This window comes from Dipodomys merriami, unplaced genomic scaffold (assembly GCF_024711535.1).
Source record: "Dipodomys merriami isolate MVZ:Mamm:240054 unplaced genomic scaffold, mDipMer1.0.p SCAF_19, whole genome shotgun sequence".
NCBI classification, from domain to species: Eukaryota; Metazoa; Chordata; class Mammalia; order Rodentia; family Heteromyidae; genus Dipodomys; species Dipodomys merriami.
The window spans coordinates 24,344,823-24,365,782 of record NW_027203270.1 but is presented as its reverse complement, the minus strand read 5'-3'; the positions used below and the strand labels follow the sequence as shown (position 1 = coordinate 24,365,782).

At 50.0% G+C, this 20,960-nt stretch overlaps 2 protein-coding genes across 5 annotated transcripts; both read right to left on the bottom strand.

The window, feature by feature from the left end:
• Window positions 1–61: 61 nt before the first annotated feature.
• Window positions 62–5,404, bottom strand: Tmub2 (transmembrane and ubiquitin like domain containing 2). 4 transcript variants are annotated; one of them, XM_070027841.1, is made up of 5 exons: window positions 5,259–5,404; window positions 4,624–4,794; window positions 2,961–2,996; window positions 1,444–2,010; window positions 62–1,211 (listed from the first exon to the last, which is right to left on the bottom strand). In XM_070027841.1, the coding sequence occupies exons 4-5, from the start codon at window positions 1,983–1,985 to the stop codon at window positions 848–850; spliced, it is 906 nt and encodes a 301-aa protein (XP_069883942.1). In that variant the 5' UTR covers window positions 1,986–2,010; window positions 2,961–2,996; window positions 4,624–4,794; window positions 5,259–5,404; the 3' UTR covers window positions 62–847. The 4 variants fall into 4 exon arrangements, with proteins under 4 accessions (XP_069883942.1, XP_069883938.1, XP_069883940.1 ...); XM_070027837.1 differs by lacking the exon at window positions 2,961–2,996; XM_070027839.1 differs by lacking the exon at window positions 4,624–4,794.
• A 4,304-nt stretch (window positions 5,405–9,708) lies between these two features.
• Window positions 9,709–17,057, bottom strand: Asb16 (ankyrin repeat and SOCS box containing 16). The gene is made up of 5 exons (XM_070027831.1): window positions 16,757–17,057; window positions 15,169–15,436; window positions 11,603–12,095; window positions 11,167–11,280; window positions 9,709–10,676 (listed from the first exon to the last, which is right to left on the bottom strand). Exons 1-5 carry the CDS (start codon window positions 17,055–17,057, stop codon window positions 10,491–10,493), a joined length of 1,362 nt encoding a protein of 453 aa, XP_069883932.1. The 3' UTR covers window positions 9,709–10,490.
• Between the last annotated feature and the right edge of the window lie 3,903 nt (window positions 17,058–20,960).

The following is a 20,960-nucleotide window of genomic DNA, read 5'->3' as shown; positions in this document are numbered from 1 at the left end:
CACCCTCCTTGCCATGTTGCTGGGGGCAGAGCAAAGCCATTCTTGTAATGTCACAGGAGGCTTCACAGCCACAAAATGGAACTTTATTCAGTCACAGATGCTGACCCACCATTCATGAGCCCTAGAGGCAAGGGCCTAGAGCTGAGTGATCCATACCCAGAGCTCGTCCTTGGAGCTGGGCAGGGCAGGATGCTGGCTGAGGGCCAGCACTCTTGCAGCCTTAGGCCTAGGGTAGCAGCTGTGGCCTGGCCTCTCCCCATGCTAGGAGGTTGGCCTTGTGCCCCAACCCCTTTCTTGACTGAGCACTATAAAGGACTATTTAAAAAAAAAAAAAGCAAAGTGCTTTGAGAGAACACCCTATTCCTGCTACAGGGTAAAGGGAAATGGCAATGGCTGGGTATAAGAAAAACTGGCAGTCTTCATCCCTGCCTATGTGATTTCAGCCTCAAAAGATGGGCATTTGGCTAAGGGGAGTGGAGACATTACAGAAATATGCTGGGGTCATGCTGGCTGCCCCGGCAGGTGGCCCTGGGTGCCAAGGGGCAGACATGCAGGATGCTGGGAGAGGGACTCCTGAGAGACCAGACTTCCCAGAGTTTAGCCATTGGCTCTGAAATGGACTCTAAAAGATGACATCCTTGTGTCTACCTGAGTTGTGCTTGCACAGAGGGGATGTCTGTACCCCTGTGAACATTAAAGGAGGCCCACCTGCCTCCTGTGTCCTATGGATGGGGTATCTACCACATCCTTCTCATCTCCCTCCCAGGCCTTTGGGCCCAGCTCTGGCCAGGAAAAGGGAGAGGCCATAAAGGAGGAAGACCATGCCTTTCATTTTCTCCTTATGTCCTTATCGTCCATACATCCTAAATACTAGGAAGCTGAAGAAGACGGTGACTCCCACCAGGGAGACGGTGGCAGGTGCTGTGAAGAACTGGCGATAATTGATACGGAAGTACCAGACCACACCCAGGAGCACCACAAACACACGCATCATAAGGCTGCCCACGTTGACACCAAGGCTGGATGGCTCAGTGGCCGAGGGGGCCAAGGAGGCTGAGGGGCCTGGAACAGCTGCTCCTGAGGGTGAGCGGTGACAGTGAATAACACAGTTGTCAGTAATGTTCAGGGACCGCAATGTGCGTGCTGGGTCCTGGAGCAGGCGGCCCTGGTAGATCAATTTTATCTGGCTCTCTTGTCCAGGAAAGTATTTGCTGCAAGATCAAAAATGGGAAAGAAAAAAAAAAAAAAAAAAAAGAATGAGGGACAACAGGCCTGAACCAAGAAGGCAAGACAGAGGGCACAAAGTGATGGATGGAATTATTAAAGAAGTCTCCCACCTCCACTTGGTCAGGGCTGCCTTTACAATCCCCAAGCCTGCACCGGCCTGCAGAACTAAGGCCTACAGGCTTAGGGCACAAGTGTTCTACTCTGCAACCCACTTACCTCTTCAGGGTGCCCACAGTGTCCTCTGGCCTGGCCACAGCAAGCTCCTCAGTATCATTGAGGAATTTGAGTCTCACGTTAATGAGGCTGGAGCTGGGGGGAAGGCAGGTGCTATCCTCTGCTCTTAGTGGGGCATCTGGACTGCTGCACTCCAGGATTCCTTGTCGTTTGGGCAGGCCTTGGATGTCAAGGAAATGCTCAAGGCTGGGCTCCATACCATCTCCAGCTCCTGGTTCCACAGTGGAGTCTCCCCCACCTTCTCCAGACTCTTCAGCCTTCTCATCATTACCCTCTGATGCATGGGGGAGTTCACTTGGCTCTGGAGTGCCTTGGCCTGCCACCAGCTGGTCCACATGCCCCAAGTGGAGGACAGATGTGTCACCTGCTGACACAATAGTGCCCAGGAACTGGGTGCTATTGCTGTCTGCTACGTAGGTAGAGAGCCACGCAAGGACCAAGGATAGAATCAGCACCACCACGCCTACAACCACCATCACCTCATTACCCACACCTTCAATGAGGGTGACATCAGAGAGCTCCATGGCCTGGCTGCTGACTGGGTCCACACTGCAGGAACAAAGGGGACAAGCATCAGCAGACCTGAGGGGTTACAACCGGTTTCTACATTACTTAAGATTCTAATTGAGCCTGCTTAGAAAAAAAAAAAAATGGAGTTCCATGTCCTACTGAGGGGACATCAATGTCCCTAACTAAAGACCCCAACTTTAAGGTAAGGACTTGCCCTTACCATCTGTCTCAAAACTGAAGTTTGGCAGACAGCAGGGACTCACACCTGTAATTGTAACTACTCAGGAGGTGGAGATAGATACAGAGGGGGCCAGTCTAGGCAGAAAAATGCTGAGACCCTATCTAAAATTACCAGAAAAAAAGCTGGGCTGGAAGCCTGGGTCAAGTGGTAGAATGGCAACAGAGCAAGTACGAGTCCCTGAGTTCAAACTCTGATTGGGGTAAGGGACACCGAACCTTTCCAGTTCCATGTCTAAAATGTGCATAGAGGAGCACAGATGATTAGGAAAGTCTCATAGTCTTGGAACTGCTGTGTTTTGGCTGATAAGGAAAACATATGCTACTTTGTCTCCAGACTTTCTTTGGGATTTCTGATCCTGGTCAAGCATATATGACCCTTGAATCGCCTCCACAGCAGTTTCAGAAAGACCAAAAAGGCTGAATAGTTATTTTAGGGGTGTGTGTGTGTGTGTGTGTGTGTGTGTTCTAGGGCTTGAATTCAGTGCCTGGGAACTGTCCCTGACTTTTTTTGCTCAAGGCTAGCATTCTACCACTTAAGCAACAGCTCCACTTCTGGCTTTTTGGTGGTTAATTGGAGAGTCTCATAGTTTCTTGTGTGGGTTCGCTTCAAACTGCAATCCTCAAATCGTAGTCTCCTGAGTAGCTAGGCTTACAGGTGTGAGTCACTGGTACCCACTGACACATGCATTCTTAATTTCAAAAATAAGTGTCATGGGGCTGGGGGTTTAGCTCAGCGGAAGGGCGCCCACCTGGTGCATGCAAGGCCCTGGGTTCAGTCCTCAGCCCTGGAAAGAAAAAAAAAAAAGCTTCAAAAATAACTCAAAGCTCGGGGCTGGGAAGATGGCTCAGTGGTAGAGCGCTTGCCTTGCATGCCTGAGGCCCTGGGTTCGATTCCTCAGCACCATATAAGCAAAAAAAGAAAAAAAAAGCTGGAAGTAGCACTGTGGCTCAAGTGGTAGAGTGCTAGCCTTGAGCTAAAGAGCTGAGGGACAGCGCCCAGGCCCAGAGTTCAGGCCCCACGACCGGACCAAAAACAAAAATAACTCAAAGCTGGGTGCCAGTGGCTCATGGCTGTAATCCTAGCTACTCAGGAGGCTGAAATCTGAGGAGCACGGTTCAAAGCCAGCCAGGGCAAGAAAGTCTGTGAGACTCATCTGCAATTAACCACCAGAAACCAGAAGTGGTGTTATGGCTCAAGTGGTAGAGCGCTTTCCTTGAGCTGAAAAGCTGAGGGACAGTGCCCAGGCCCAGAGTTCAAGATCCATGACCGATTTAAAAAAAAGAAAATGTGAAGAAGGTCTGGGTGCTCTCTCTGAGCTTTAGTGATGAGTCCCCTGGACCTTCCTTCCTAGCTGGGATTACAGGGGTGAGCAACCACACCTGGCTTAAGCCTCCTTTAGAGTCACTATGCAGCCACCTCTGTCAGATTGAGTCATTTCACTTTCTTTCATGGTGACATCTAAATTTAGGTGTCAAGAATCAAACAAATCATCATTCACAGCAGAGTCAGATCACCCAAACATATAACTCTCTACACAGGCCACCAGCAGACACTATATCTGCCTGCTTTGATACCCTTCTGGCAAGTCCTGGGGAGCCACATGGGACAAACATTAGAAACATTTTACCCTCTTGGGTTCCCCAGGTCTTACAACTGCCAGAAACCACTGTCCAAGTAAAGCCTATTTGGAAACAATTCTACATCAGCTCTCCCAGTCCTCAACTCAATTTCTTTCCTGGTACTGTATGGTTTTCCCTGCTGTATTTTCTCCTCCCATCCCCCCAGTCTTGGGGCTTGAACTCAGGGCCTGGGCTCTGTCCCTAAGCCACTCTGTGCTCAAGGCTAGTGTTCTACCACTTGAGCCACAGAGTCACTTCTGGCCTTTTCTGTTTATGTGGTACTGAGGAATCGAATCCAGGGCGTCACGCACGCTAGGCAAGTACTCTACCACTAAGCCACATTCCCAGCCCCTCTTGCTGTATTAGACAGAAAGGATCACTGCTTACTGCTTGTAGTACCTTACTTTTTCCCTTGGAGAGTCTACTTCTTTCCCAGATGTCCCTGGGCAAATCCATCTATGATTATAGTCATCAAACTATTCTCATGGCACTATAAAATGGTCATTATACTTATCTACCTGTCCCCATCTCTCTACTAGAAGCCTGGAACACAAGACTCATGTATTTCTCTTTGTACTGAGGTGCCCAGTAAATGCCATAATAGTTGCTCAAAGAGGATTTGTGGAATGTATCATCAACAACTGAAGTTTCCACCTCCTTACTTAACAGACTGGCCTTGAAGTGAGGAAAATGTTATAATCCCGGCTTACTTCTTAGTAGTGACTTAAACTCCAATGACTTTCTTAGAGCCTCAGCTCTCTTCAGTAAAGTGGGATTAAAAATAGTACCTACCTCAAAAGGTTGTTTTGAAGATGACGTGAAATCATCGGAGCAAAAATATTAGCACAGTGCCTGGGCACATAGCAATTGTTGGATAAACAATGGGAGCAATTATGTATCGCTCCACAATTAACCTCGATGGTAAGGTTAATGTCATGAACCGTGATTTACAAGAAAAGGAAACTGTGGGAAAGAGACGAAAACCACTGGCTCAGACACTGGGAATTGTGCATGGGGAGAGGAGGACAGGGCCTAAGGTCTCCGGTCTCCCGAGGCCCTGGCTTTCTCCCCACTCAGGCAGTGAGGGACCCTGACTGCGGTAAGGAGGGGGTCCCTAGCCCCGCTTTTGATGACGCGGAGGCTCCAGGTCTAGGCGGTCCTTATACCCCCGGTAATAGAAACGGAGACCCCACACACACACAGCGAGCTGAAGGGCTGCTGAGCCCCAGCTGCCGTGCCCCCAAAGCCCAGCTCCCCACGCCCAGGACGGGTAGAGTCGAGTGAGGGTGGTCACAAACCATTTACACCCCTCAAACTTTGGGGCGGGGCTGGTGGTCTGGGGGCGGGGCCTGAGGACGCGGGGACTCATGGGAAATTCAAGGGGGATTAAACTGGTACTGTGCCTGGATAGGGAAGGAATTCCTCACCTGACAAGGCCAGGATAAATGTTTTGACGTCGCCAGGGCGGCTCCTAGATTCGTCTTTCTGTAGGGTCCGGGAAAGGGGATGGCAGTCCCCGATTCTATCCAGGGTCCGGTCTCTTCCGGCTTCTCCCGGAAGCTGTTGAACCAGAGACAGGAAGTCCCGCCTCCGCGCCGGACACTGATTACGCAAAGCTACGTAAAGCGGAGTGACGTCAACGTATTCTTTAAATAAAAGGGACAGGTTTCTCAGCAGGAGGAAGGGCGGGGTTTTGTTGGCGGGATCCTGGCTTTCCTGGTGCTGGGCCACGCCTTATGGGCGTGGCCATTGGGCAACTGGAGGCTAGAGGAGGGTCCAGAGAGGAGGAGTTACTTGGAAGAAGGGCGTGGCGTGGTGTAGGGAAGGCTTTCCGGACTGTAGACGCCCAAGCTGTGCAGGGTAAAGCTTATATTTTCCAGCCTGGGTCTTCTCGTCTTGCTCCCCTTCTCCTAGGTTTGAGGGATTCCTTGCTGCACTGCAATGCATACTGATTGACCTCCAGGTTAGTGTTATCAGTAAAGTCTGGTTTGTTTGTTTTTTTGTCGGTCATGGGGCTTGAACTTTGGGCCTGAGCGTTGTTCCTCAGCTCGTAAGCTCAAGGCTAGCGCTCTACCACTTGAGCCACAGCGCCACTTCCAGTTTTCTGGTGGTTTATTGGAGATAGGAGTCTCACGGACTTTCGTGCTCGGGCTGGCTTTGAATCGTGATCCTCAGATCTCAGCCTCCTGAGTAGCTAGGATTACAGGCGTGAGCCACCGGCTTTTTTTTTTTTTTTTTAACTTCTAAAAAGTCAGGGGTTATGAGTTAGGGAGAAAGGATGAGTCAAGTTATTAAGTGCTCAGAGATCAGTGCTCTGGTAGTGTGGAAGCTTGGTAATTAGGATGGGTAAGCATTTCAAGATTCAGCGCTTTTTCTTTGATACTGAGACTGAACCTGAGGTTTCTGTCACGTACACAGGGCGCTCTACCAGTGAGCTTCATACCCAGTCTTTTTTGTTGTTGTTGTTATCAGTCGTGGGGCAAGAACTCTGGACTTCGGCGCTGTCCCTCAGCTCTTCAACTCAAGGCTAGCGCCCTACCACTTGAGCCACAGTGCCACTTCCGGTTTTCTGGTGGTTTATTGGAGATAAGAGTCTCACGGACTTTCCTGCCCGGGCTGGCTTTGAACCGCAATCCTCAGATCTCAGCCTCCTGAGTAGCTAGGATTACAGGCGTGAGCCACCGGCACCTGGCTAAGAAAATTATTTTGAAACAAGATCTTCCGAAATGCCTGGGCTATCTTCACACTCGCTATCCTCTTCTTTTTTGGGGGGGGGGGGGTCTGGTCGTGGGGCCTGAACTCTGGGCCTGGGTGCTGTCCCTCAGCTCTTCAGCTCAAGGCTAACCCTCTATCACTTGCGCCATAGCACCACTTCCGGCTTTTTTTTCTTTCTGCTTATGTGGTGCTGAGGAATTGAACCTCGGGCCTCAAGCATTCAAGGCAAGCGCTCTACCACTGAGCTACCTTCCCAGCCCTACTATCCTCTTCTTGAGCAACTAGGATTACAGGTGTGCTCTGCTACACCCAGCAAGCAGTGCAGTTTTAGGATACAAACAAAAACCAAAAAAGAAAAAAAAAAAAAACCTATAAGAACTTATCCATATTTTTGCAATTATTTTTCTAAAACAACATGCAGGAGTTTGGAGTTTTGTTGAACAACTGATTAAAGTATAAGTGATGCAGAAGGGAAAAACAGAAGCAAAGACTTTGGGAGTAATTAGCACCAAGTGAACAGTATTTAGCACTGAGATCAAGAAATAGTAAATTATCCTATGGCCTCTTCCCTTCAACTTCTTTTCTAGCTAGTGACCTCCAGAGCAGCTGATTTATTTGAGTGATTAATATAGATTAATTTAACCTGTTTTTGTACTTAAAAAATGTTTATGGTGTCTACATGCCCAAGAAACACTCTAGCACTAAGCTGCATCCCAGCATGATTTTATTTGGTTTTAGATGATCTTTCTTCATTACCCAGGTTGGTTTCTAACTTCTAAGCTCAAATGATCTTCACATCTCAGCGTCTAGTATAGTGTATACCACTAAGCTGTACAACACAGTATTTTTTATTTATTTATTTATTTGGGTCTGGTCTTGGGGCCTGAACTCTGGGCCTGGGCGCTGTCCCTCAGCTCTTCAACTCAAGGCTAGCGCTCTACCACTTGAGCCACAGCACCACTTCCAGCTTTTTTCTTTTTGCTTATGTGGTGCTGAGGAATCGAACCCAGGGCCTCAGGCATGCAAGGCAAGTGCTCTACCACTGAGCCACCTTCCCAGCCCCAACACAGTATTTTTTTGTGTGCCATTCCTGGGGCTTGAATTTAATGCCCAGGCACTATCACTAAGTTGTTTTTTGTTTTGTTGCTCAAAGCTAACACTCTACCACTTGAGCCACAGCTCTGACTCTGGTTAAATATAGATAAGAATTTCAATGACCAGGCACTGGTGGCTCATATCGGTAATCTTAACTGCTCCAGAGGAGGCTGAGATCTGAGGATCATAGTTCAAAGCCAGCCCAGGCAGAAAGTCTTATCTCCAATTAACCCCCAGCAAATCAGAAGTGGAGCTGTGGCTCAAAGTGGTAGAATGCTAGCCTAGGGAAAGAACTCAGCGACAGCGCCCAGGCCCCGAGTTCAAGCCCCACCACCACCACCACCACCACCACCACCACCAAAAAGTCTCACTGAGATAAGAGTTTCCTTCCTGGGCTGGCTTTGAACTATGATCCTCAGATCTCAGCCTTCTGAGTAGCTAGGATATAGGCATGAGCCATTGGCACCCAGTGCAACATTGTTTGTTTTTTTTGTCATTCATGGGGCTTGAATTCTGGGCCTGGGCGCTGTCCCTCAGCTCTTCATCTCAAGGCTAGTGCTCTACCACTTGAGCCACAGTGCCACTTCCAGCTTTTTCTGCTTATGTGGTGCTGAGGAATCAAACCCAGGGCCTCATGCATGCGAGGTAAGCACTCTACCACTGCAACATAGTATTTTAATGGGTCTTCCCTTACTCATTTTTATGATGTTTATACAATGTTTGCTTTTCTGTAAGTTATTGAACTTGTATTTTTATATGATTATGTGCAATATGATGGCTGTATAATGGTGATTATCTAAAGCCTAGATACTACCTTAACTAAATCTGTCTAGACAGGTGCCAGTAGTTCATGTCTATAATTTTAGCTCTTAGGAGGGTAAGATGTGAGGATCACAGTTTGAAGCCAGCCCAGGCAGAAAAATCCTCAAGACTCTTTATCTCCAATTAACCAGAAAAGAGCTGGAAGTGGAGCTGTGGTTCAAGTAGTGGAGCACCTGCTTATGAGTGAAAAAGTAGTAAGAGTAGAAAGCCCTGAATTCAAGCCCCAAAACTAGCACTTCTGGCTTTTTTAGTGCTTAATCGGAGATAAAGAGTCTCATGGACTTTCCTGCCCAGAGTTTACAATTCTCAAATCTCAGCCTCAAAAGTCGCTACGATTACAGCGTGAGCCACTGTCCCTACTTTCCTCCCTTGGAAAATTGGTTTCTATCATAAAATAATCATTCTAATCGTGTATACCTTTTTTTGTGTACTTAAATAGGTATCTTGAAGCAGAAAGGCTGGGTGACTGGGGTTTGCCTTTGAAGGGGTAGAAGTGTCCTGTGTTTTCCCCTGGAGTGAGGCTCCCACCTGGCCGGGGACTAGGGAGGATTTCCTTTTCTCTCAGGCTGTTGGCTCTGTGAAACTAAAGCCAAACTTTATGCAGTGAGGAGAGGCTGGTATTCTGCTGAACCAGGTCAAAGACTGTCTTGTGCTGGTGAAAGGGGATCTGTGCCAACAGGAGTCCCTAGAGGAGAGATTGGTGTAGAAGCTGTAAAGCAGGCTTCAGATCTCTGTCTCTGCTGTGTCTGCTGGGTGACTCCAGCTGGTAACAGTAGAGTCCAGGATTCCCTAGCAAAAGAACAGGCCAGCAGGCTGCCTGCTCCCTTCTCTTCCCTCCTGCAGTTGCTACAGTAGTTGCTGGGGGCTGGGCAGGGAGGCTTGTATTCTGTAACTTTCTTTCCTGTAATAGAAACACTTGCTGAGGGCATAAAAGTTGGAAGCTAGCCAGGCACTGGTGACTCAGGCCTGTAATCCTAGCTACTCAGGAGGCTGAGATCTGAGGATTGCGGTTCAAAGCCAGCCCGGGCAGGAAAGTCCGTGAGACTCTTATCTCCAATAAACCACCAGAAGTGGTGCTGTAGCTCAAAGTGGTACAGCACTAGCCTTGAGCTGAAATGCTTATGAGCAGTGCCCAGGTCCAGAGTTTGAGCCCCACTGAACAAAAAAAAAAAGTTGGAAGCTATAGAAGAGCACAAGGGGAAAATGAACATGAGCCACACTTCCATTCTGTGCACAAGTCCTTTATTTGCATTCATAAAACTTGCTTGCCCTGAAAAGCTTTCTCCTAAAGATGAATGGTGGTACTTCAGACTCTGGGATGGACACAAGAAGTAAGATGGGGGGAGGCAGTTAGTTCTGGTCCTACAGCCATGGGTTCTCAAAGACCACTGTACAGTATTCTTCTTGAGACACCATGGGCACCCAGGGGTGAGCAGAACTCATCCTAAATGTCCCAGCACTCATGGATTTACAGAAATGTTTGTGGAAGGAATACAGCCCCAGTCTCTAGCCTCACACAGGCAGACACAGGCACTTCAATTAGCACCATGCCAAAGGCGGGCTATTGCAGGATGGTTGTCAAAGGAAGAGATTGTGCTGAGTCTTGAGTTCAAATCAGACTTGACCAGATCAAGAAAAGTGGGCTTACCCAACAAGGGAACTATGCCTTTGAACACGGAAGCAAAGGAGAGCAGGTCACCACAGGCAGCAGCTGGTGACCAGCCTGCTAAAGCCGATTACAGCACCTTGGAAGGGAGAAGGCAGTGTCTAGAAGCTTGTTTTGTTGTTTTAATGTAGCCCAAGCTGGCCTTGAACCCAAGATTCTCTTGCCTCTGCCTCACAGTTGCTGGTATTGCAGGTATACACCACTACAGGTGTATGGGTGGAACAAGTTACATGGGCAGCAGAGGAGAGAGGCAACAAGGGTCATCAAGCCAGTGCCTTGGGTGGATAGGAAGGCCATCCAATCTAGCATGAGAGGGGTGGTGGGGAAAACGCAGAAAACTTGTCCTGGCCTGCCACAGGGCTCACTGGACGCGCCCCTCCACGCGCAGCAGCAGGTACTCCTTGAGGACTGAGGGCAGTGGGAGGCAAGTGACCACCTGCCGGCAGCGGCTCCCCAACTGAGCACGCACAGCTAGGCGGGCCAGGTGCTGTAGTCGTCTAGGCTGGTTCACCATGCTCAGAGCTGAGCTGTAGAAGGCCTCGTGTTCCTGGGGCAGGAGGGAAAGAGGGTCAATCAAGCCCCAAACCGTTGACTCGGCCTTCCACATCTGGGGGCAAACCCAGTGCTGGGATCCTTAGGTTTTATAAGATGCAGCCACCTGGTATTTGGTCCTTCTGAAGGGACTCTACTTCGAAGCTAGAGCTCCCTGCCATGGTAATTGGATTGGGCCTAAACCTCAGGCAATGGCCTCAGCTATGTTCTCACGGCAGGTGTACTGGTACAGTGCCTACCAAGTCAGAGCTGCCTGCTAAATGGGCTGCAGCAGGTGAGGGAGACTGGACAGGTGTGGGATTACAGGTCACCCTGTGCTGCTGGGAGCGGAGGCCAGGACCCCAGGGGTTTCAAGCTACCTGTTCCCTCCGCTCCCACGCCCAGCCTCCTCTGCCTCCTCCCTGAAGCTCCTCTGGAGGGAGAAGTCTGTTAACCCACCTTCCTCCTCCTTCCCCCTTAGGAAACTCTGTCCCAGGTGCACATACCTGCCACAGCTCAGGGAGCACTGCCTCCACCCACGTGTCACAGGATGGGACGCAAGGATAAGCATTAAGCAGGACTTCCAGGGCCCGAGGGAAGTTGGCACAGTGTTTCAGCATCTGAGAATCGAGACAGGCTCAGGAGCGCCAACTAAGGGGCGCCACAATCCCAATCTACTCAGCCCCCTCACTCCATCCATTCTGGGGACTAAGAAAAGTCTGAGTCATTCTGTCTCAAACTGTTGGGCCCCATCTCCAGAGCGCCCCAAGCCTCTTGGCTCCAGAGTTTATGTGGGAGCTCTTCCCCCTTGGGTACCCTTCTCCCCAAGGCCTTGATACACCTCTAGCCACTGATGGTGGGCTCTCGGTTCCCTTGGTCCTTTCCCTTCCCCAGGCTCTCCCACCCAATAGGTGTCTCCTTCCTCAGGCCCTTCCGACGCACCTCAGGGCGCACAGGCTGGGCCCCATAGTCCAGCAGAGCAGCGAAGAGGACTTCGGGCTCCCAGTTTGGGGCGTCTTGGACTGCCTGCAGCGCGCAGTCCATGGGTGTGAGGCCTGCCCCGTTGCGGGCTCCAGCGTGGGCCCCATGGCTCAGCAGCAGCGTGGCCAGGCCCCCGCAGCCATTGGCACATGCGTTGTGCAGCGGCGTGTGCTGCTTGCGCCCGGCTGCCCTAGGATCAGCCCCAGCCTCCAAAAGCCGGCGAGCTGTGGCCTCGTGCTGCCGGCCGGGACCCGGGCCCTCAGCCCCCGCACACGCCGCGTTCAGCGCCGTCTCGCCCTGGCTGGTGCGCAGGGCCACGTTGGCACCGTGCTCCAGGTAGAGGGCCACGTGGTGCTCCAGGCCGCGCGCTGCCGCCACGTGCAGGGGCGTTACATCACTCTCCTTCGCGGCCAAGTTCACCATCACTCCAGCCTCCAGGAGCAGCTTGGCACACCTGGGGACAGGCGCAAGACCCCAGGGAGATCCTGAGGACCCAAGACTGGGGCTGAGAGGCCCTCAGCCTGTGGCCACCACCTCTTTCCTTCCCACCCCTCTGCCTCCCTTGAGGTCCAGCCTGGTGTTCTGCAGATCACAAAGACACCAGAGTTGGAGGGCCACCCAAAGCTTCAATTTGCAGATAGAAAAACATTCTTTGCCCAGAAACATCTCAGGCAACAATCAGAAATACAGCTCTTCAAATAGCTGCATCAGACTCACTCCTTCCAAGGGTCAGCCCTGAATCCTCATTGATTTTGTTGTTTGTTTGTTTGTTTTGTTGTTGTTGTTTGGTAGGTCGTGGGTCTTGAACTCTGGGCCTGGGCGCTGTCCCTCAGCTCTTCAGCTCAAGGCGAGCGCACTACCACTTGAGCACCACTTCCGGTTTTCTGGTGGTTTATTGGAGATAGGAGTCTCACGGTCTCTCCTGCCCGGGCTGGCTTTGAACCGCGATCCTCAGATCTCAGCCTCCTGAGTAGCTAGGATTACAGGCGTGAGCCACCAGCGCCCGGCTTTGTTGTTGTTTTTAATAAATTTAATGTGGTTTATTTTGATGATGCTGGGGGTGGAGCACTTTTCTGAGCCACACTCCACACCCTCCTTGTCTGTGGTCTCCACTGTGCCCTATGAATTACAGAATGTACCTTCTGAGGCACAGGAAATTAAAACCGATGAGCTAAGAAGAAACAAAAGTTCTATTATTGTCTTCCTGTCCCCAAACCTGAAGACCATTCTTTTAGAATAGCCATGATCATTCAGGGAAAGGAAGAGACTTCTCCACTTTTCCTGTGAGAACACAAACCAAGCAAACCAAAAAGTGTTTTAGAGATCATGTTTCAGTCTCAGAGATCCTGGAAGAATTATAGGCCATATACTAGTGCTGGAAATATGCAGCATTGCCTTGGGGGGTGGGGGGGGTAAAGAAAACATTCAGTGAACCAGATTAATGATGATGAAACTGAACTCCTTCTTAATTAAAAACAACATGAGCAGAGTGGGTGCTGGTGGCTCACCTATAATCCTAGCAATCCATGAGGCCAAGACCTGATCTTGGCAGAAAAGTCTTAAGAAATTGGTCTGGATGCCTGATTAAAATAGTAGAGCTCCACCATGAAATAGCTGATAGTTTGGATCACTCCAGAGTGGGAGAGGAAAGGGGAAAATAAGGATCACTTTGGGGTCCATTAGTAAACTAGATCTAGTGGGGGGTCTAGGGGGGTCTCCAGCATATAGGCTATGGAGTATCTTGAATCATTACCTTCCAGCCACATCTATTCACTTGCCAAAATGAAACCCTATTATGCTGAGTCCAAGAAACTATTGATTTTTTTAAAAAAAAATGATAGCTGGGTGTTGGTGGCACTCACCTGTAATCTTAGCTACTCAAGAGGCTGAGATGTGAGGATTGAGGATCAAAGCCAGCCTAGGCAGGAAAGTCTGTGAGATTCTTATCTCCAATAAACCGCTCAGAAAACGGGAAGTGGTGCTGCTGCTCAAGTGGTAGATGGTTAGCCTTGAGCTGAAGGACAGTGCTCAGGCCCAGAGTTCAGATCCCAAGACCAAAAAAAAAGGCAAGAGCGCCAAGCCACTTCAGCACTTAGGAGCTGAAACATGAAGATAGTGAGTTCTAGGTCATTCTGGGCTACACAATGAGACCCTAGCACAATATCTTTTTGTTGATAGGGCTTGACTACTGGGTCTTGGCACTGTCCCTCAGCTCTTCCTATCAAGGCTAGCACTCTACCACTTGAGCCACAGGGCCACTGCTGATCTTCGGGTGGTTAATTGGAGATAAGACTTTTATCACAGATCTCAGCCTCCTGAGTAGCTAGGATTAGAGGTGTGAGCCACTGGTGCCAAGCCCCTAACCCAATATCTTTTTTTTTTTTTTTGAGGGGGGGGGTGTCCGGTCGTGGGGCCAGAACTCTGGACTGTCCCTCAGTTCTTCAGCTGAAGGCTAGCATTCTACCACTTGAGCCACAGTGCCACTGCTGATCTTCGGGTGGCTAATTGGAGATAAGAGTCTCATAGACTTTTATCACAGATCTCAGCCTTCTGAGTAGCTAGGATTACAGGTGTGAGCCTCTGGTGCCAAGCCCCTAACCCAATATCTTTTTTTTTTTGAGGGGGGGGTTGTCCGGTCGTGGGGCCTGAACTCTGGACTGTCCCTCAGCTCTTCAGCTCAAGGCTAGCATTCTACCACTTGAGCCACAGTGCCACTTCCTGCTTTTTTTTTCTGCTTATGTGGTGCTGAGGAATCGAACCCAGGGCCTCATGCATGCAAGGCAAGCGCTCTACCACTGAGCCACCTTTCCAGCCCCCCAATATCTTAAAAAAATAAAATAAGCTGGGTTTGGGTGGCTCACTCATACAATCCTAGCTACTCAAGGGGCTGAGAGGATTGCAGTTCAAAGCCAGCCCAGTCTGGAAAGTCCATGTGTCTAATCTCCAATTAACCACACACAAAAAAAGTTGGAAGTAGATTTGTGGCTCAAGTGATAAGAGTGTTAACTTTGAGCAAAAAAGCTTACGGACAATGCACAGGGTTTAAGCTCCCAGACTAGTGGGAACACACGACCGGCCAACAACAACAAAAACTAAAAACAAAAAAAAAGGGGGGGGGAAGACACAATAGAGGCTCATGCTGAGGCTGGAAAACTCATGGGCAGATCTTTCTGATGCCCATCCACCTCAAAGCAAACGAATTTGGCTAAGACATTTCACAGGGAATCTGAGACAGCAATTAGATACACAGTAGCTCAGTGGTAGAGCCCTTGCTTAGCAAGTATGAAGACCTGGGTTCCATCCCCAGTACCACAAACAACACAGGACTTCTGACTCATCAAATTTTTCTGAGCCTCATCTATGGAGTGAATTTTGTCTCCATATAAAAACACAGTGCTTCAGGAACCACAAAAATGTATGAAGTTCTCCCTTCTGAGTGTGTGAGCTGGATGGACACACACAAACACGCACAGACATACACACAGGTGCATGCTCTCCTCAAAGCATCCCAGACCATGAACACCTACTGCAGGGACTCCGGAGTTGTACAGAGATGCAGGGGTGTCATGCCCTCCTCTGACAGCACATTAGCCTTGGCACCGAAGGTGAGCAGCAGCCTCACACAGTCAAGTTGGGCTTGGGCACAGGCCTCGTGCAAGGCAGTGCGACCCCCAACTCTGGAGTCCAGCTGAGCTCCCTGCATGATCAGGTGGCGGGCGCAGTCTTTGTAGCCTCTGGCTGCAGCGATGGTGAGGGGTACCGTCTGCTTGGTCTTGGGTGTCAGCACCCAGAACCCTGAGGAAAACAGGCAACACTGGGGGATGATGTGTGGGACTGGAGGGCAGGCAGGGCAGGGGTGGCAGCTGGTTTTACAGCTGCCAACTGCCACTGGCCTTTCCACTGCATGCATGGCTTGGTAAGCACAAATACTGCCAGGCTGTACCTGTGGAAAGAGTTCACTCGAGCCCCAAGTTGGGAGCGTGAAGTGAAACAGCCTTTTAGAACAGTTCGTCAACCTGTAATAAAACAAGGCATGTTCCCCAGAACTGCATAAAACAAAACCATCTATAGCATGTGTCATAGAAGAAAATAATAATGACTCTATAAAACCACAAGGACCCACTAAATAAAGGCAGTGCATTCCAGTTAAGGAATACTCAGGGTCTTTGAGAGAATCCAGCATGGTTTCTGCTCTTCTTGGCCTTGGATGTGGGAAGATGGTCCTGCATGGGTGGGCCTGGAACTGAAGAACAAAACTAAGTCCTAGGACAGTCCTGGGGCAACATGGTGGCATTAGAAACTGGGAAAACAGAGGATGCAAGATACGGGGGGAAAAAAATCAAGTTATTACAAGTGCATGTGGCTGATGTACACATCTGAAATCCCAGCACTCAGGAGACTAAGGCAGGAAGACCTTGAGTTCAAGACAACCCTGGGCTATATAGCAAGACCCTGTCTCAAAACAAAAATGAAAGGAGAAAAACTATGCACTGGGGGTGGAGTCCGGTGGAAGAAGGTGTACTGATCAGTCCCTAGCACCAAATAAATTAAAAATTGCATGTGGAGTTAGTAGAATTTAATTTCAGGAAAAGAAAAGCTCGTGTGGATATGTTTTATTTTATTTTTTTGGGTCCGGTCGTGGGGCCTGAACTCTGGGCCTGGGCACTGTCCCTCAGCTCTTCAGCTCAAGGCTAGCGCTCTACCACTTGAACCACAGCGCCACTTCCGGCTTTTTTCTTTTTGCTTATGTGGTGCTGAGGAATCGAACCCAGGGCCTCAGGCATGCAAGGCAGCGCTCTACCACTGAGCCAACTTCCCAGTCCGCTCGTATAGATATGTATACAGCAAAAGCAAAATTCATATTAGACTATAACTTTCTATGAAATTAATATATGTACATAATTGTCAATTAAAATTTACAAGTTATGTATGCATGTTGAAAGAATATAATGGTAATTCTGAAGATATATAAACCACTAACTCTGCCTTCTCTTCTGTTTACAAGAGAGCTAGGATGGAGGCAGCAAGGGATAGCCTTAGTCTAGGGTCTTTAGGGAGGGGATGGGGCTTGGACTCTCCCCCCCTCCACTCCTTGCCCACAGTGGTGCTCCCTACCCTGTTCCGCTGACCAGGCCAGCTGGTTGTTCACGGTCTCCACAATCATGTTGGCAGCCTCTTCATCTTGGAACAGGGCTTGGACCTGCTGCAGGTCACCCGAGAACAGGGCATTGTGGACTGCAGGGTCTCGGCAGGATTGGCGAGGCCTCATGAGTCGAGTCCTGGGACTGGAGAGGCTCCGGCGGCTCCGGCACTGCTGGGCAGCAGCCCTGCGCCGGTCCTCCCATTCCAGCCACTCACGCTGCAGGCGGAGGGCACGCAGTGTGGAGGAGGTGAAGGGGAAGGTCTCCCCTGCCATGAGGAGGGGCCCAGGGGTCTGGACAAGTGGCACCTGGGCAGAACCTTGTTTCTCCACCTGACTAGCACCCTTGCTCTAGGAGCCGCCCTGCCCCCTCTTCTGAGCAGGAAAGGAGCAGCTGAGGCTATAAATAAGTAAGTCTTCTACTGCTCTGGTAAACAGTTTGCCCAGAGTCATGATCCTGGTACAGAGATGGTGCCAGGCCAGCTTCTCCTGCTGGTACCCTTTGTCTGCACAGGATGCCCTCAGCTGGACCCGAGTCCATATTTCCCAGTCCTCCCGACTGAGCCCCCTGGGTTGGCAAGGCTGGAGGCAAGCCAGCCATGGGATGAAGAGCCAGGAGGAAGGAGGGACCCCTACCCTTTGTGACCTGGGTGGGAACCTAGGTTGGTCCTCGTAGAGGAGAGAATTCCTCAGTACCGGAAGTAAAGGAGGTCACGTGAGATACTGAGAAGGAGAATGGTGTTTCCTAGCATTTACAGAAATAGAATCATTGCACATAGGTATGGAACTATACGGTAGTTAAATCACTTTTATGTTGAACTTCACTTGTGTGACTAGGTAAACAACACAGACAAAATAGATTTGGATAGCAAATGATATGACTGATTGAATGCCTGAGATAGATGGCCTTGCTTTATTTTACAGATGAACTTGAAACTTACCAACGTAAACTAGCTCAGGATCACAGCTCCAGAAGGGAACAGGACCCAGGCAGGCCTGACTATGGACGGTGCACTTTGATTCCCGCTGCCCTGGCTACATGAGTATAAGCAGTTGTGAGATTCCCCACACACTCAAGCAAAACATGGTCTCCACCTTCTGGAGATGGATATTTCTCCCTGGCTGTCAGAGATGGGCCCAGTTTGGTCTTGAAACTCTGGGGACTGGACCAAGAGATGATTCAGTCACTTAGGAAGAAGTTGCTCTGCTTTCAGGAGCCTCTAGGGGGAGGAATGAGGCCGTGAAATGTGTGACTGCCACACTGGGAAGGGGAGGGAGATGGGACACCAGCTTCAAACTCCTACCTACCTCTAGAGCAGGCAGGCTACAGGCCATGGCTAGTGTCTTCCCCGTAGTGCACTGTGGACTCCTGGCTCCTCCTCACTCCCTCTCAGGTCTTTTATCCCCATTCTTGAATTTTCCTTTCTTCTGTCTTAAGACTTCAGTGCCTTCAACCTGGGTCTGTGCAGGCTCTGATGTAGTGTTCCTTCTGGCTCCACCCCCCCTGCTCCCCTGCCAGACTGGTCTTCCTAAACTGAAAAATGCCCTCACCAATGAAGGCCCTACATCTGGGAGCATGCTCTTCAACTTTTCCTGGCATCCCCTTTCATGCTGTTCCAAGGGCTTAGGATTTCTTTCTCACTCTTCCAAGTCCACCCCAAAGGTCACCTGCTCTAGGGAGACATCTCCACAGCAAGCTCAGGTCCCCCACCTTACAGTTCCAGATATTTCCCTATCCAGGATGCTAAAGGCTATCAGCTGGGTTACACTTGTGGACCTGTCATGCTGGACGAGGGAGCCAGAGCCCAGGCCCAGGCCCTGGCCCCATCACTGAACGAGTGTGCAGCTTGACTCACTGCAGTCTGGCCTGTGTAGTGCATTGAATGAAAGTCCCTATTCTTTGCCAGAATGAACACTCATCTGCTTGCCCAAGTGGGTGGCAGTAGCCTGGGCTTTTCTGGCACTGCCCTTACTCTCCATCTGGCCCCAGTTTCTTGGTGGCATTCCAGGGGTGGGGAGACCCCAGAGGAGGAATGAGATCATGTTCGGCCAGGGTTTGGAGATCCTCAGAGAAAGATGCTTCTGTGGATGCTGTTGTGATTAACCACATTGGAACCCACTGGTTTTAATTGCCCCGCCAACGGCCTGGCTGAACACCCACAGCTGGGTTCCCAGGGCTGGGAGTCTGGTGAGGCTGGGTGTGGCTAAGAGGGGCCAAGGTGCTGGGTGTCCCCTTTCTCCCTTAGGCACCCAATAGTTACAACCTAACCTCTCCCTGCCTTCTTGCCATACAAGCCTGAAGATGCTGACTACAGCTCTGTCTCCCAAAGACAGGCATGTAGGTTTCCTTGTTTTTCACATTAGCTCCCTGAGGGCAAGGAGGGCAACCTTTACTTGAGTGCACAAGTTGTACTGGAGAGAATAGAGTCGGGGGAGGTAATGCCCAGCCTGCCTTCTGGGAGCTCAGAGCCTGTGGGGCAATGAAGCACATGAGAAAACAGGATATGAAGCAGTTCAGGATTGGTCAAGACAACACAGTGAAGGCCAGGACTCAGGGGTGTCCAGAAATGGGGAAGAAAACTTTGTGCCTGGGACACAGGCCTACCACACTGATGGGCCCTGGCCCAGACCTAAGCTACAGAGGGAGAGCTGGGCATTAAAGGTAGTTAGAAAAAGAACCTGGGGGCTGTGAAGGTGGCTCAGTGGTAGAGTGCTTGCCTTGCATGCATGAGGCCCTGGGTTCGATTCCTCAGCACCACTGGAAAAAGCCAGAAGTGGTGCTGTGGCTCAAATGGTAGAGTATTTGCCTTGAGCTGAAGAGCTGAGGGACAGTGCCCAGGCCCAGAGTTCAGGCCCCACGACTGGCAAAAAAAAAGGAAAGAAAAAGCCAAAGAACCTGGTAGGCTGAGGTAGAAAAACAAAGGAGTGAAGCAAAAAAATGGAGGGAGGGGCCGGGCGCTGGTGGCTCACATCTATAATCCTAGCTACTCAGGAGGCTGAGATCAGAGGATCATGGTTCAAAGCCAGCCCAGGCAGAAAAGTCTGTGAGACTCTGATCTCCAATAAACCACTAGAAAACCAGAAGTGGCACTGTGACTCAAGAGGTAGAGTGTTCACCTTGAGCTGAAGAGCTGAGCGACAGTGCCCAGCCCAGAGTTCAAGCCCCATTACCAAAAAAAAAAAAAAAAAAATTGGAGGGAGGGGCTGGGAATTTAGCCCTTTCCTGCATAAAATAAATGCAGATAGATGACAAGAGAAATCTCCCCTGCAGAATTCATATTAACTTATGAAGTGCTCCTGTCCTAAAGGAAGAGAATAGAACTCCCTACTCCTGAAGTTCTGGCTGCACAGACTTCCTTCCCAGAACACAGTTCAGAAAGGGAGAAATGATTAACTTAACAGTGGAGAAACCTGACAGACCTGACCTCAGTCAAGTGCTCGAGTTCAGCATGAACCTTGAGAGAATGTGAAGAGAATAGCACCCTACTGCAGGTCTTCCCCTCAAAACCTGTTGGGGGCTGGGAAGGTGGCTCAGTGGTAAGAGTGCTTGTCTTGCATGCATGAGGCCCTGGGTTCAATTCCTCAGCACCACATAAGCAGAAAAAGCCAGAAGTGGCACTATGGCTCAAGTGGTAGAGTGCTAGCCTTGAGCTGAAGAGATGAGGGAAAGCGCCCAGGCCCAGAGTTCAGGCCCCACAACTAGCCAAAAGGAAAAAGAAAAAGAAAAAAACCAACCTGTTGGGGTTGTCCCATTCTCATCATGAGAAAAACACCCTAACAGAGAGACATCCAATAGGATGGAACAACGGGACCTAAAAAGACTGTAACATGGGATCTTGAATGGGACTCAGAAATAGAAAGATGTGAGGAAAAAACAAAAAAATCTGAAAGAAGTCTAGTCAGTGATCCTTGGTTCATTAACTGTGATAAACTGAGCCGGATGTGTGCACACCTGCAATCCCTGCACTCTGGAGGCGGAGGCAGGAGGCCCTTCCCTCACACTTGGATAACCTAGCAAGTTGTAGGCTTACCAGCACTGCAGTGAGATTAGCCGGGCACCAGTGGCTCACACCTGTAATCCTAGCTACTCAGGAGGCTGAGATCTGAGGATCTCGGTTCAAAGCCAGCCCGGGCAGGAAAGCCTGTGAGACTCTTATTTACAATAAACCACTAGAAAAC